The sequence below is a fragment of the Bison bison genome, unplaced genomic scaffold (assembly GCF_000754665.1).
Source record: "Bison bison bison isolate TAMUID 2011002044 unplaced genomic scaffold, Bison_UMD1.0 scf7180017864384, whole genome shotgun sequence".
NCBI classification, from domain to species: domain Eukaryota; kingdom Metazoa; phylum Chordata; class Mammalia; order Artiodactyla; family Bovidae; genus Bison; species Bison bison.
This window is the reverse complement of record NW_011494956.1, coordinates 978,653-995,529: the sequence shown is the minus strand read 5'-3', so window position 1 is coordinate 995,529 and position 16,877 is coordinate 978,653. Positions and strand designations below refer to the sequence as shown.

Sequence of the window (16,877 nt, the reverse complement as noted above, 5' to 3'; positions counted from 1 at the left end):
TGCCACGCTCGTCTCCAGTCTCCCTGGTCCAGAGGCGGAGTGTCTGGCGTCCATTTTCCTTATACCCAGCTGCCTCTGTACATTTTCGTCATCTGGTTTGGCCTCGTTAGGCTTTTTGCAACCCCTGATTTATGCTGGGAACTCGGTGTAAGTGTAGTTACTGCTTTTCGAAACCAAAATGTCAAATTGGGAGTGGAGGTCAGGAAGGGAAACTCAAGAGACCATATTGCTTAGTCTTAGCCTCTAGTCAGCCTATGATGTCTCCAGATAGAGAATTACTTACGCTTTTAAAAAAATTACCAAAGAAGATTCTTGCAGATTCTTATCTCTAGTACCCTTATGATACAGAGGCTGCTGAGGGCTAAATCTCAGATGTGTTCATTCCACAAATATTCCTAGATCATAAACATGTGATTGATGTATAGCATTGAATGAGGCAGGCAAGACCTTGCCCTCCTAGAATATATGTGTTAATTATATATTTAAAGTCATAATATGTGCTATTAAGTATCCCCTATAAAGCTTCAAAGCATAGTTAAAATCTATGCTTGAAAAAGTATAATTCATTGACCTTTAGAATCCATTTTAAAGTATTTAAAAGGGAGTCTTTACTGATACAGGATAGAAGGTTGTTAGCCTAAATTTTTCTAAATCCTTTTCCTAACTCTTTTCTAAATTATCTGGGGTCAATCAATCAATCTTGTCATTTAGAAAAAAAGAACTATCAAGAAACAAAAAGATCTCGTCTCTTCTTACCTCGGAATGAGGAGGTTCAGAATCACCTAAAGAGCTTTTTCAAAATTGTCTGACTTCCCTCTACCCACCAGCTCACCACCACCACACAGATTTAATATGTCTCTGTCTCTTGTCCTCAAAAAACATTGTAATAGTATATTTGTGCAAAAATTAATATAAAAACAATCTATAAATCTATCAAAAAAAAAAAAGCACTACTGTGTTTAGAACACGGTAGCTAGTAAATGCCTGCCTTTTACCAGAATTGTCCTGGTCCCCTCCCCTCACCTTTTTGCCATTTCCCTCGTCTTGGAGCCACAGGTGTGATTGTGTAGAGAATTCTGTAAATTCCAGTCCCAAGGAGATCAGAAAAAGGAATAAATAGTGCCTGTGTTGAGGGTAGAGAGTCCATTTCCAATATTGGGGAGGGAAAAAGGAACACACTGGTGAGGAGCAGACAACATTGAATATTTTAAAGAGTCGTAGTAACCTGTGGGCCATTTTTTATCCAGTGATACATGTCTGGTTGTCTGGTGGTTTTTTGTTTTTTGGCCACATCTTGCAGTTGCAGGATCTTAATTCCCCAACCAGGAATCAAACCTGTGTCCCCTCAGTGGACGCACCACTAGACCTCCAGGGAATTCTGTGTCTGGTGTTTCTTATTTTTAAACTTCTTGATGATATGGATTCAATATCTAAAAGTTCCTGGGTAACCCATTTTGTACCAAGCTTTGACTCATTTCACTTTAATCATCTTGTTTCATATTTGCTATGTTACTGTCAGAAAATTATTGAGATGAAAGTGAATATTGCAGGAAGGAAACAGACCAACCTTATTCTCCTAGCCATTCTTTGATAGATATTTGGAGTAAAATCATAATGCTGACTGTAAATGGATAGTTCATGTTCCACATTCTCCTGTGAGTCTGAGAAGATGCTGTAGTAAAAAGGACAAAAGAAGGAGAAAATCAGGATATGACCATTTCATTTTTATCCAGAATAAAGGGGAAGCGGAGATTATTTTGGTGGTATAATCAAAAGTAGTATTAATATTAGTAGTTTAAATGCTTAAAAGTAAAATGTTGGTCACATTCTGAATACTGAAATAACAGCTGCTCTAAGTCATTTAGCTTGCAGCAAATGGTATTGATACAGATTATTAGTTCTTAGTTTGCTTAGGTTTCTTAAGTGTTAAATTTTATTTTTGGTTTTTATATGGTGCATGCGTATTATAGAAACCTTGGAAAGTGTGAAAAAGAAAGCAAAAGTGGACGTTGTCCTTCTCTGCAGTGAACTGGTTTCTATTTCAAATTTTGATGTTCTTCCAAAGGCATGTACCTATGTAGATTTTACAAAATTGATCATGCTTTGAATATAATTTTGTATTTTTTTTAACTGATTTGATCATGAGCAGCATTTTGTCCTTAACTGCCTTTGAAAACAGTTTTGATAGCTACAAAATATTCCATCATTTGAATGTACCATAATTTATTTACTCATCACTTCTTGATGAATGTTTAGATTTCTTCTAGTTTTTCAGTATTATGGATATTCTTGAGTTAAACATCATTGGACATAAATCTTGACCACCATGTTGATTATGTCCTTGGGATAAAGTCTTAAAGCTTTCCCATTCATTTAAGTACGCAGTCCACTCAAAGCAAGCATGTGCTCTAAAATTGCATGTTTTTTTCTTTTTTTGACAAGTGAGATTTTTTTTAAAAAATTGTGTTCTGGTATGTTGTGCTTTAGTTTTTTGGGTGCCTCATTCCATAACATTTCACTTTTCTGTTCATAGTCTCTTATATGTGGTCCTTCATTTGACATAGCTTCCATCGTTCCATTCTTGGAGCCACTCTCAGAAGATACTGTTGCTGGCCTCAGTGTCCATGTTCTGTGTCATACGCGTTTGAAAGAGTATGACCAGTGCATAGACAGGCTGTTAGAGAGATGCCCGGAGGCAGTCATCCCGTATGCTAATCATGAGCTGAAAGAAGAGAATCGGGTATGCTTTTCAGATTATGTTTTTTAGTCTTTATCTCTGATAATCAAATGATAATTTTGTTGCCTTCTCTGCAAAATGGGGACAGATTATGCCAGTCCAACCTCACAGGACTATGTGGGTCAGAAGAGCATGTATGTTTAATAGGTTACATGTTTTGAGTACTATTAGAGGCTGTTAACATGTATTGTGCTGGTATGTTATCTTCACTAAAAATCTGTTGTTTGGAGACCCCCTATTATCTGAAGATTTTGAAAACATAATGAATGATGAGAAAATCCTTTGTGGGTTATCTGGTCTTTAAGATTAGAAGAGTTTTTGATTTTATAGTGGTATACATATATATGTACAGTATACATATTGTTAAGATTTTCAAGGTAAAAATCTGACTTATGTTATAGTTTAAGCAGAAGACTTTGAACAAAGTCTTTGCCTTAACCAAGTTGATGTATTTTTGCCCTGTGCTTCCTGGCACAATCTTTTTCTTCCTGTTAGAAATCTGAGTATAAAATGCATCAAACTTTAAAAGTACTCATTTTTTCCCAAGATAGACTTTGTGGTGGAAAAAACTGCTGCCTGAACTTTGTCAGAGAATAAAATGTGGTGGAGAGAAATATCAACTTTACTTATCATCACTAAAAGGTAAAATAATCTTTTTTGCTTGATTATAAATTTGAGAGTCTTCATTTCCGTAATTTGCTGAAACCTTGCTTTCTCATGTATTTTATGTGATTCTCAAGTATGGTGAAGAGGGTCTGAGCTTGAGGGTCTGAGGATTACCTGGAGAGCTTACCTTTAATGTTCATATGCTTCCCTTTCACCACATTTGATATTCATTTATCTTTTTTAGCTCTTCCCTGGGCTTCCCTGGTGGCTTAGACGGTAAAGCGTCTGCCTGCAGTGCACGAGACCCGGGTGTGATCCCTGGGTCGGGAAGATACCTGGAGAAGGAAATGGCAACCCACTCCAGTACTCTTGCCTGGGAAGTTTCCATGGACTGAGGAGCCTGGTAGGCTACAGTCCATGCGGTTCGTAAAGACTTGGACACGACTGAGAGACTTCACTTCACTTCACTTTTAGCTCTAGAGCTGATTCCTCTAAGTTAATTTTTTCAAACACTTAACAGTTTATCATAGAGAAACTCACAGCCTCAGTATTTTAAGAATTGGAATAGCCATTAAGACAAGTCCATTTTGTTTTAATGATCTGGGTGCTTAATTTACTTCATGTGGAAATTAAGATTATTTATTATTAGTTGTAATTATAAGCAAGTACTGAGGAATGACAAGTTTCTCAAAGATTTAGAAGCTTAGTATCTCTAAATTACACAGTATTGTATAGCAAAGGTAGTTACTGTTTGAATTTTTATAATTTGTAGTCATTTATAAATACTGATAGCTATATGGTCTTGTTTCTCTTCTCTTATGTGTTAATATCACTTGTTAATGGTTGGCTTGGTGACAAAGGTATGGTTCTATTGATACCAATGTGCCTAAAATATTAGAAGTTGACAGTGTGGGAATTGTATTTTCCAGCTGAGGTCACTGACTTTGAGTGTTAGGCAAAGCTAGTGGCCATTGGATGGTGGTTTCTGGAGATCCTCATTTAATTAAAGGTGTATGTTTGTGACTGGGAAGATGAGGAATGTTTATGCTACTTGTCCTACCCATCTGTCTGTGTGATATTTTCATTTTTGGAAGGTAGCAGTGTCAGGTGTTTGATTGCCCAGTCCCATCTGCATCAGATTTATCACATAATTTTGAGCTGATTATTCTTGTTGGTGGATCTCTTTCTGGAGCAGATACCTCACATCTTCATACCCCAGTAGTGTCATTATCTTAGGCAAGACTCTTCCTTCTTCCTTTTCTGATCCACATTCACAAACTCTCTACCCGTAACTTACGCATAGTCATTCCTCCCCATGTTCATTTTTCTGTATCTTTAATATGTGTGTGTTCACACACATGTGCATATAGTGTATGTGTGGCTCACAGAACTAAGTGCTGTGTACAATTTACCTTTATCAGATTGTAATACCTTCAGAGCTGGAATCATGTTTTAACATTTTTCATGTTACACTTTCCTTGCCAGCAATGTGCTTCTCCATAGGAAGAGTCTCTAACTAGATACTTATTTGAAGGGAAGACACCTGAATAACCTCAAGTCCATTTTTATTGGGGAGGAGGGGGTTGTCTTTATGTTGGCACCTGTGGTATATCTAGAAGAGACCAGGATTGGAGTTAGAATTGGAGGTGAGTTCCAAGCCTTCTATTTACTGAGTAAGCCTGAAGCAAACCAGTTTTTTAAGTGCCTGGGACTAATAAGAAGTTCAAGACTGACTATGGAGTAAAATACTAGGCAAAAATTGCAAGATGGTATGGTTGAGATGGAGATCATGGATTTATATATTAATAATATACTATTATTAATATAATATAATAAATGTTTAATATAAATGTAATATAGATATATAAAGTTTAATATAATAAACCACCACCAATATACTTAGCTTGGATTTCTTACTTTCTAATGCAGCATTTCTCAGTCTTGTCAGTACTGACATCTTGGACCAGATAATTTGTGTGTAGGTATCTCCTGTGCATTTTAGGATGTTACCAGCATCCCTGGCCTCTACCCACTAAATACCAGTAACACTTGCCCAGGTGAAATAGAAATGTCTCCAGCCATTACCAGATGTCCCTGGGGGTGGGGCAAAACTGTAGTTGTTGAGAACCATTGCACTAAAACAGAGCCACTAAAAATGGGGTTAGTGATTGGCTTAATTTGTTTCAAGGAAATACTTATTACTATTTTTGAGTCAGTGAACTGTACTTCTTAGTAAAAGTTCTAGCACTGTAGTAAACTATGAAGTTTAAAAAGTCATTTTAAATTCTACTAGCCAGAGATAACCATTTTCAACATTCAACACACATTTTCTAGACACACTGGAGGATTTAAAGTACCGTACGGATTTATGATATTGACCTTGTTCTTGTAACCTGTATAAGTGAAGTGAAAAGTGAAGTCGCTCAGTCGTGTCCAGCTCTTTGTGACCCCATGGACTGTAGCTTACCAGGCTTATCAGTCCATGGGATTTTCCAGGCAAGAGTACTGGAGTGGGGTGCCATTTCCTTCTCCAGGGGATCTTCCCGACCCAGGGATCAAACCTGGGTCTCTCGCATTGTAGGCAGACACTTTACCGTCTGAGCCACCAGGGAAGCCCCCCAAAAAATACTGGAGTGGGTTGCCATGCCATCCTCCAGGGGAATCTTCCCAACCCAGGGATCGAACCCAGGTCTCCTGTACTGCAGGCAGATTCTTTACCATCTGAGCCACCCGGGAAGTCCTAACCTGCATAAGCCCCTCACTAATTGGCAGAAGAGGAGAATAGGGCAGTGGCAAGATTTTTGTTGGCTCTATAATTACAGTGGTTCCCAAATCAGTTTTTATATATGTAGGTTATTCTTACAGGTCCCACATTTAGACCAAATAAACTAGTTTAATAGGAAAGTGTTGATAATTCATGAGTTTTGCAAGTTAGTAGTTATTGTTTATTAAGATTCTATTTCATGTCAGTATGTCAGATTGCATCATTGTCTTTAAAATAATTCTCTAAGGACTCCGGAAGCTAGTAGGTGGTACCACTGCATGATAGATGAGGAATCTGAGACTCAGGAGTGTGACCTTCTCAGAGTCACCCAGGGCGTAAGTCGAAGAGTGATCCCTGCCCAAGTCTGCCTTGATTCCAGAGCCAGGGATCTTTTTCACATGTTCCTGTCATACCATTCACTAACTTTTTAGCAACAAGAGCATGTCATTCCTTTGTGTAAGGGGTGATTTAGCTTGTGTATATTGGACAGCTGGCTTTGAATGGACCCACACATACCTGACCAGAAATTTTTATATTTCAGTTACTCTGCAAATAGGATAAGTGGTAGGCATATAAAAATCAAACAGAATGGCACTGCAGAAGGTTTAGAAACATTGTTCTTAAATGTCATTCCCTTTTCTTCCCAGCAGAGGGCGTGTATCAAGAAAAATAGAGTCGTAAAATTAGTTACCTTTGTAAAAATGTTTACCAATTTCCTTAATATTTAATATTCATTATAACACATTTTGCAGTTTGAGAAAAAAAGTAAATAGTCTTGAAAACGGATTTATGCTTATTAACATGAAAATCCCAATAGAGAGGAACAGATTTAGGAAAATGGCATCTAACAGTTAGGGCTTCCCACATAGCTCAAACGGTAAAGTGCCTACCCACAATGCGGGAGACCTGGGTTCGATCCCTGGGTGGGCACAATCCCCTGGAGAAGGAAATGGCAACCCACTCCAGTACTCTTGCCTGGAAAATTCCACGGACAAAGGAGCCTGGTAGGCTGTAGTCCATGAGGTCACAAAGAGTGGGACACAACTGAGCAGCTTGACTTTCACTTTCACTTTCATCTAACAGTTAATGCCCGTGTGTGTGTGTGTGTGTGTGTGTTCGCGTGTGTACGTACGCGTGTGTGCATGCATGCATGCTTAGTCGTGTCTGACTCTCTGTGACCCCATGGACTGTAGCCCGCCAGGCTCCTCTGTCCATGGAATTTCCCAGGCAAGAATACTGTGGTGGGTTGCCATTTCCTACTCCAGCGGATCTTCCCAACCCAGGGATCGAACCCATGTCTCTTGAGTCTCCTGCACTGGCAGACAGGTTCTTTACCACTAGCGCCACGCAGACAGCCTATAAAGGAGCTGCAGTATAGTCTTAACATTAAAAAGTGTTCAGTTGATTGTATTTTCCTATAAATGATTCTAGAGAGAGTAAATTGTTAGAACTGTAAAGCATTTTTAGATTTAAAAGACTGTTTTTTTTCCCTCTCTCTTACCATAGTTATAACATTTTGCCACCTGAATTAGCTTCTCACTGGTTGAGTGATAAGGGAGTTGGGTGAAAGGCAGAATCTCAGTTCTAACTCAGATATTCTTTCTTACAAACAGAAACACTGTCAGTTGTTGCTGTGGAACTAGAACTAAGGGATTTCTTAAACGTCCTCCCAGAAGATGGCACTGCAGCGTTTTTCTTGCCGTATCTTCTTTACTGCAGTCGAAAGAAATCATTGACTTGAAAGTATCATTTGAAGTGTACCACAATGGCACATGACACTGAATCTTGAAAAGCTGAATGCCATATAAACTATATATATAAAGGATTTTTATATTGAATATGTACATATACTGCAAATGCTTTCAGTCTACTTACCTCAATGTTATTACTAATTTCATAATTTATGACCTGAGTCCATTTAATTGTCCAGAATGTAAAAAAAGCTACAAGACATTGGAATTCCCTCAAAGAAAGCATATATTTTTAAAGGTAGAGGCTGACTTTTATACCAAGAAACGTCAGTTTACTGTGGTTGGAGCCACGACAGTCTTTTTTGTCCCAGGAACACAAAACAGTTTAAGTGTATTCAAAAGAATGTCATTCCAAGCAGTCCAGAACTCAACCTTCTTGATTTTTCCAGATTTTTCTACTGTGTCACTTTTAAAAAACAATAATTTTCCTTGAGAAAGATTTTATTGTTTTCCCACGGTAAAAGATATCAAACTTTATTTTCTTGTTACTTTCAAAGCTCATGCTGAGTTTCTCTGAATCAAATGAAATAAAAGTTTACAAGCTGACTTTCTTCTTGTCTGGCTACTTATGTAATTTGTTGAATGCATGTCTTTCAGTCAAAGTTTTGTTTCCATTTTTTGTTGATGTGTACTCTTGCTCTTTTAGCTAGAGTGTATGTGAAAAATAAAGAAATATAAAGACCTGTGTCTTCTTTTTTTAGCTTCTTATTAAACAATTTTGAGTCCAAGTTCAGCTCACTGATTGTGTGCTTGACTTTAGTTAAGACTGGGCGAAAATGCTACTCACTTGGTGTTTCTACAACTATATTATGAAAACTTTTCTCATGATGGCAGTGTTTGTTTTTACCAGAATTTAATTTATAGATTATTTCTCAACTCTGTCTTTTTCCAGTTCCAGATTAACATCCTTTTGACTTCAAGGGTTCACAAAATTCAGATAGGGAACACTTTATTTTTAAATGTTTAAATATAAATATTTTATTTTTAAGACATTTTAAATCTTGTTTTATTTTATTTAAAAATTTTTTTAACTAAAAAAAATAAAAAATTTTAACAGCTTTGAAAGTGTTAGTTGTTCATTTGTGTCCAACTTTTGCGACTCCATGGACTGTAACCCACCAGGTTCCTCTGTCCATGGAATTCTCCAGTCAAGAATACTGGAGTGGGTAGCCATTCCCTTCTCCAGGGGATCTTCCTGACCCAGGGATCTAACCCAACTCTTCTACATTGCAGGCATATTCTTTAACTTCTGAGCCACCAGGGAAACTCCTTTAACAGCTTTATTTAGGTATCATTGATATATAATAGCTTCCCAGATATATAATTGATATATAATAGCTTCTAGTGGTAAAGAACCCACTTGCCAATGCAAGAGACCTAAGAGATGCTGGTTCAATCCCTGGGTCGAGAAGATCCTCTGGAGAAGGAAATGGCAATCCACTCCAGTATTCTTGCCTGGGAAAACCCATGGACAGAGCAGCCTGATGGGCTACAGTCCACAGGGTCGCAAAGAGTTAGACACAACTAAAGCAACTTAGCACGCATGACATGAAATAAATGGCACATCTTAGAAGAGTATCTTATTGATTTTTTATGGCTGCTGTAACAAATCATCACAAGCTTAGTGGCTTAAAACAACACAAAATTATCTTATAGTTTTGTAGATTAGAAGTTCAATGTTGGTCTCACTGTTTTGAAATTTTATTATTTTATTTTGTCTTGTTTGATTTTTTATTTTACTTCCTCTACATCTGTGCCCCTCTCTCCACTGGTCCATTAGGAATGAAGTCAATAGTACATTAGAAGGATTAATGAGAAGCCAAATTTTGGAAACATTTCATTGAATCTTATTTATTTTTATTGAAATCATTGAATCTTTAATAGTGATCCTTTAAGGACTGTCCAGGACAACATCTAGTCATAGATTTTTTTTGTAATACAGTTTTGTAAAGCCCTACCTAATGGTGGTGATATGAATCACTTATATTAATCAGTTATATTACCAGATGTATTCGAGTCAGTTGTGTCAAAATACAGTCTATTGATCTTTAGATATGAAACAGTGTGACAGTTTTCTGCACAAATGTACAACGTGTATTTTCAGTCTTTTTTTTTAACACGTATAGCCATTCCAAAGTAAGCCTTCTATTCAACACTTTCACATACATTGTTACAAATCATTGTTTTTTCTTTTTTTTCCACTTATCACCAATTTATTTCTTTCATCCAGACTTGATCTCTATAGAAAAAGAAATTTTAAGACCATTATTAAAAAGAGCGTATATCATGCAGTTAGAAAGATTAGCACATGGTGCTTTAAGTGTATTCCAATTTTTAAAGGTTATGTTGTTTAATTATTCTTGATTCATTTATATTTTTCTGCTCTTTATATGTTTAAAACGCACCTCTCATTCTGCTGCTGCTGCTAAGTCGCTTCAGTCGTGTCCGACTGTGCGACCCCATAGACAGCAGCCCACCAGGCTCCCCGTCCCTGGGATTCTCCAGGCAAGAATACTGGAGTGGGGTTGCCGTTTCCTTCTCCAATGCATTAAAGTGAAAGTGAAGTCACTCAGTCGTGTCTGACTCCTAGCAATCCCATGGACTGCAGCCTACCAGGCTCCTCCGTCCATGGGATTTTCCAGGCAAGAGTACTGGAGTGGGGTGCCGTTGCCTTCTCTGCCTCTCATTCTAGTACTGCTTTATTGAAAGAAAAATTAACTTTCCTTCCCATAAGAACCTTATTAATTATAAAGGGAAAAATAGTCACTTTATAGTAGAGAAACCTGGCAGACGTGTCCTTAATCAAATGCTCAAAAGGAACACAACCAGTAACTGAGCAGATCAGCATCTTGTGTCTCATGACGTGCTGAGAAAAACACAATGAATAACCTGAATCTGATCATGAGGAAACCTTGTCGTTTAGTCGCTGAGTCTTGCCTGACCCTTTGCGACCCCATGGACTGTAGCCCGCCAACCTCCTCTGTCCATGCGATTCTCCAGGCAGGAATACTGGAGTGGGTTGCCATTTCCTTCTCTAGGGGATCTTCCCAACCCAGGGATTGAACCTGCATCTCCTGCATTGCAGGTGTACTCTTTACCACCGAGCCACGTGGGACGTCCGAGAAAACCTTAGACAAACCAAAACTGAAGGACATTCTACAAAGTGACTGCCCTGTATTTTTTAAAAATGTCAAAGTGGTAAAAGGCAAAGACCAAGGAACTGCTCTAGACCAAGGAGACAAGAAGACATGTCAGCCAAACATAGCACATGAATAGGAATTTTCTTTTTCTATGAGGAACATGAGTAGAATAATTGAGGAAATGCGAAAAGGGTCCTGATTTTGGTAGGTATACTGTGTTGATAAGAACTGTCTTGTTTTCAGGAAATAGGAGTATATGTGTGTATAGTATCTGTAGTCTTTGTGGTTAGGGAGATAGGAGAAAGGATGAGAAAATAGATGATGCTGGGCAAACTTAACATTTGGGGAATCTGGGTTAAAAATATACAGGGATTTTTTTTGTACTGCCCTTGCAACTTTTCTGTAAGTCTGACATGGTGTCCAAAAAAGTCAAAAATTCCTTTTTATTGAGTTAGTATGTGGTTAGATATTTGCCAAGCAGAGCACTGAACTGGATTTGGGCATCTCCTAGAAGTACAGAATATACACTCCCTGTGTATCAGGAACTTAAAACCAAATAAGCTTTTCTCCTCAGACAGCTTCGAGAGGTTATCTGGCTGTTGTGGCAGTGTCAGTTTAAACAAAGTACTGTTTGTATTTATTAGGGGAGGTCTTTATTATGTTTCTTCGGGTAGAGGAAATGAGGCATTACTTTAAGCATGACAGGATATCCACAGTTCTTTTCCAATGATATTTTTTCCTTGTGGAGGAAATTGTCTGTCTCCCCGTGCATATTACTGAAAAATTTCACTATAACTTGATTTTCTCCCTTGTCTGTGTCATGGGAGGCTGAAATTCTCCTAAGATTTAGAATCAAGGTAGACTTGGCCAAAGCTTTATCAGACTTTCATTTAAAGATAATTCAGACTGACAAATGTGGCTCCCCATTTTTCTGTGAATAATTCAAACTATCTTTTTTGTTCATAATTGCTTCTTTCAATCTTTGAAAAGCCAAATTTCTCTTTAATCTTTTTTTCCAACTCATGTTTTGCCTTCACATTTGCTGTTTGTTCCACAGTTTTTAGCAGGACTTTTTAAAACAGTTTCCCTTTTCCTAACCAAGCAAAGTCACCTCCCTTGTCTCCTCCTGGGCTTATCCTACAAGAGGACTCTCTTCCTTGTCTCTGTTGTGTAGACTTAGCCTATAGCAGCTTTCTCTGCATATCAGGCATTTGCATACTTGAATTTCCAGAATGCCTGCCTCGGTATTCCTTCACTCTGGATTATTTCCCTAAGCAGGGTCATCCTTTCCTGTGGTTTCCATGTGTGCTAATTTTCTTTAAACCGTCTAAAGAAAGGTTTTCTTTCTCATCTCTGACTCTGCCCTGTTCAGCAGTTACTGGCATTACATGCAGTGGTGTTTGTCTGGATCTTTGGTGTTCTGATGCTCTCAGTACCACACTTTGTAATAAAGGGTTTTAATGGAAATAGTTTTTCATATAATGAGGTCTTTGTGTAGGAACAGGAACAGAAAACTTCATTTATACCAGTGAGTAATCTTTCAGTGATTTTTAGTATTTGAAATATATTTACTTCTATATTTTCTTTCATTTATGTGTTCACTTTTATGCCAGTTTGATGGGGAAGTACAAGGAGTTGTTTTCTCTACATCATTTCCCCTCATTGGATTTGCTGTTGCCAATTCCAGCAGTTTTGAACTCAGAAGACTCAGGAAACACCAAAGCCTGCAACCATAAAGCAGGAATTTTCCTTTTTTCTAATCTCAACTTTTAAAGTGGAAAAATATTTAATTTACAATGTTGTGTTAATTTTAGGTGAGTAGCAAAGTGATTCAGATATATATATACGTATATATTTTTTTCAGATTCTTTTCCATGATGGGTTTTTATATTAAGTACAGTATAGGACCTCTGCTATATAATAGGTCCTTGTTTACATATTTTGTATATAGTATTGTGTATATGTTAATCCCAAACTCCTAATTTATCTCCTGCCCCCTCACTTCCCCTTTGATAACCATAAATTTGTTTTCTATGTCTATGGGTCTGTTTCTGTTTTTTAAGTTCATTTGTATCATTTTTTTATATTCCACACATAAGTGATACCATGATATTTGTCTTTCTCTGACTTAATATGATTATCTCTAGGTCCATCCATGTTGCTTTAAATGAGATTATTTCTTTTTTATGGCTGAGTAATATTCCCGTGTGTGTGTATGTACCACATCTTCTTTATCCATTCCTCTGTCAATGGACATTTAGGTTGGTTCCATGTCTTGGCTATTGTAAACAGTGCTACAGTGAACACTGGGGTGCATGTAACCTTCTGGATCATGGTTTTCTATGGATATATGCCCAGGAGTGGAATTACAGGGTCATGTGGTAGCTCTATTTTAGTTTTTCAAGGAACCTCCATACTGTTCTCCATAGCACCTGCACCAATTTAGATTCCCATAAAAAATGTAGGATAGTTCCTTTTTATCCACACCCTCTCCAGCATTTATTATTTGAGGATTTTTTTGATGATGGCCATTCTGACCGGTATGAGGTGATGTCTCATTATAGTTTTGTTTTGCACTTCTCTAATAATTAGTGATATCGCGCATCTTTTCATGTGCTTGTTGGCTGTCTGTATATCTTCTTTGGAGAAATGTCTATTTAGATCTTCTGCCCATTTTTTGGATTGGGTTGTTTGGTTTTTGATATTAAGCTGTATGAACTATTTGTATATTTTGGACATTGATCCCTTGTAGGTAGCAGGAATTTACTCTTTATGTAATACATTTCTTTGGTATTTAGTGTTTATCCGTCAAAGGGCTATTTGTTTTTCTGTGATTTTATTGTATGCATGTGCTTACACAGGAGGGAGTGTTCTTGCTGGGATGGGCAGAGCAGGGAATTTACATTTTTTTTTTCCTGGATCATTGCTATGGTCTAATATTTGTGTATCCTCCCCCCACCCATTCATATGTTGAAAGCCTAATGCCCAAGATGATAAAGTCTTTGGGAAGTGGTTAGGTCATGAGGTTGGAGCCCTGGTGAATGGGAATAGTGCCCTTATGAAAGATGCCCTTAGAGAGCTAGCTTGTCCCTTCTGCCATTTGAAGATATAGTGAATCTTTAACCCAGAAAAGGACCCTCACACAGCTGTGTTGACACCCTGATCTCGGGTTAACAGACTCCAGAACGGTGAAAATAAATTTTTGTAACATGAACTTGGGCAAACTTGGGCAAACTCTGGGAGATGCTGAGGGACAGGGAGGTTTGGCATGCTGCAGTCCATGGGATTGCAGAGTCGGACACAACTGGGCGACTGAACAACAATGTATAAGCTACCAGACACAACAGTGTATAAGCTACCCAGTCTGGTATTTTGTTACAACAAAATGGACTGAGTTTTGTTAACTGGTGGACTGAGTTTTGTTAACTGGTTTTTGTTACAACAAAACTTAGCCTGAATGGACTAAGACAGTCATTGTCAAACAATAATCAGTAATGCCTCCCCTTCCCACAGAAGCACAGAAAGACTCTGTTCTGCCTGATTGACTATTTGAAATTATATTTGTTATATGAGGTTGGTGGGGGGCTTTTTCCTGTACCAGTTACTACCTAGAAAAAAAAGTGTTTTCTATTTAAAAAGACATTAAATTTTAAATGTGCCTTTTGTTAAATCACAACTACTCTCTTACACATGTCAGTTTTAGGACTGTGGATTACACTGCATCAAATTGGTGTCAATTTGTATTACTCAAGAAACTATTGGTGCTGTATCAGTACCAGCTATCAGAAGATAAGCAGTGTCCCACAGCATTTAACAGTAAAAAAAAAAAAAAAAAAAAGAATCCTGCTTGGAGGTAGAGAAAGAAGAAATCAGGGTAGCAAATTCACAAATGTTTCATTTGGGAGCAAGTATACAGACGAAATTGTGCATCTTAATTATATTCATGACATATGCCTTCTAGAATCACTAAGTGAATACTCACCTTCGTTTGGTAGAACGGTGTAAGTAGTTTCCATTCCGGCATGAATGTGGTCGGTCACGTGGCAGTGGAGTAACCAGATTCCAGGTGTTTTTGGAGTCATTTCTAAGGTTTGGTATGTCCCAGGGAAGAGGTCAAATACATCAGAAGTATAAATGCCCCTGTGCTTAATTAGAAAAATGACCAATATTGTATATAATCTTTATTATATGAGAGAGTTCATTCAAATAATCTTTCATTGGCCAATTCAGGGATATTAGAAAAATGACTAAATCCATTAAAAAAAGAAAGAGACCCAGCGTATTTCTGTGCGTAATACAAAGATATGTGATCTTTGCTAAACCCTTGGCACAATGGACCAATAAATGGATGTGAAGGAAAGATGTGATAAAAGTGAATTCAGCAGTCAACACCTCACTGTTCTGTCTTTTTATCAGAGCACTGGAGTTACACAAGGGCATTTAGCCATGACCTCATTTCAGTCTTAATATCACTCTTGCTAAACCTATCCTAGATGAGCTGACTGACTGTGAAACTTTAAGACTGGTGGGTAGTGAGGGGAGTAGGAAAGGAGGCCAGTGGAGAAGCCAAGACTGGGAGCAGTTCAGGTAGAGTCTTGACAGAGTACTTGGGATTTCTACAGGGATGGAACTGAAAGTCTGCTAAGGAATAAAACAAAAAGTGGTAATAAAATGGTTCTGTACTGTGCTTTGTGGTAGCTTCTGAATTTTCTACATTAACTCAAAGGTAAGACAAAAGCATTTCCAAAAGGATTGTATATTCCTGCTGAAACCAGTGCTGGGTGAGAAGTCAAAGTGGGATTGAGACCTGGGAACCAATCAATTGTTGGACACCAAACTGCTGATCTTGTTCATTTCAGGCTATTTACAATCCAGAACTTAGAACAGGCAAAGGTTATAATAAAGTCTGTTGTTTCTACTCTCTAATCCATCATTACGTGAACATTCCTACCCGCTCTGCTAATGATTCTATTCCAATACCTTGTCCATAGATATGTGAGCAGAACTCTAAGAAAAGCCAGTAAAAACTAAATCCAAGGGAAAGCCCAAGGTGTAACAAAGGTTGGGAATGCCAATTGAAATAGCTGTGTGCCACACTCTTTGAAAATAATTTGTCTGTTGAAACCTTAAACTTTTCTTAAGTCTGAGGAAATATAGCCTTCATTTGCATTAAAGCATTTTCAAATAGAGCAGGAATAATGACTGTGGTTGGCCCTTACCTGGTATTGGAAGCTGTGGCCATGGAAATGTACCGAGTGCAAGTCTACTTCATTGCCCATTCCCATCAGATACCAGTTGACTTCATCTCCCACATGCATCGTGAGGCCTTGCAGGTTCCCAAACATTCTTCCATTAATAGCTGGGGGAAAATACACGTTTTTATTGCCTTCCAGGATATTTTAAACCAACAGCTATTTCACAGAAAAGAGGTTTTTGAGGTTAATGTGCTGTACTGTGCTAAGTTGCTTCAGTCATGTCCAACTCTTTGCAACCCTATGGACCATAGCCTGCCAGGCTCCTCTGTCCATAGGATTCTCCAGGCGGGAATACTGAAGTGGGTTGCCATGCCCTCCTCCAGGGGATCTTCATGACCCAGGGATCAAACCCAAGTCTCTTACGTCTTCTACATTGGCAGGTGGATTGTTTACCACTAGTGCCACTTGGGAAACCCCATTTGGTTAATATATGGGATCTTTTTTTACGTAATAGAACTTATTTCACTACAGATAAGGGAAATGGGTACTTTAAGATCAATAACACCACACTGCTTTTCTAGTCACTTAGCACCAAAAGTCTTCTTAGGTTTGAGTGTAAGAAGGAGTGAGACTTTGGAGTTGCGAGAGAAGTTGATTGATGATTTTGAATATAGCCCCCTTTTT

The 16,877-nt window shown here is 38.0% G+C and overlaps 2 protein-coding genes across 5 annotated transcripts in view; one reads left to right on the top strand and one right to left on the bottom strand.

Moving 5' to 3' along the window:
- Positions 1-8,537, top strand: part of HPS3 (Hermansky-Pudlak syndrome 3) — a 40,963-nt gene extending 32,426 nt beyond the window's left edge. The window contains exons 15-17 of one of the 2 annotated variants that reach the window (XR_826895.1): positions 2,565-2,740; positions 3,289-3,379; positions 7,721-8,537. Coding sequence is in view for 1 of the 2 variants with exons in the window: in XM_010858116.1 (XP_010856418.1) it covers positions 2,534-2,740; positions 3,289-3,379; positions 7,721-7,848 (426 nt within the window). In the remaining variant the exon portion in view is untranslated. Of the gene's footprint in view, positions 1-2,533; positions 2,741-3,288; positions 3,380-7,720 lie in introns of both variants that reach the window. The other variant, XM_010858116.1, reaches the window with a different exon arrangement.
- CP (ceruloplasmin (ferroxidase)) overlaps positions 1-16,877 on the bottom strand; it is a 60,693-nt gene that overhangs the window by 3,186 nt on the left and 40,630 nt on the right. For 2 of the 3 annotated variants that reach the window (XM_010858117.1, XM_010858119.1), the window contains 3 exons: positions 16,218-16,357; positions 14,981-15,143; positions 1,568-1,672 (listed from right to left, as the gene is read on the bottom strand). In XM_010858117.1, coding sequence (XP_010856419.1) covers positions 1,569-1,672; positions 14,981-15,143; positions 16,218-16,357 — 407 coding nt within the window. In that variant the 3' untranslated portion in view covers position 1,568. Of the gene's footprint in view, positions 1-1,567; positions 1,673-9,682; positions 10,098-14,980; positions 15,144-16,217; positions 16,358-16,877 lie in introns of those variants that run through there. The other variant, XM_010858118.1, reaches the window with a different exon arrangement.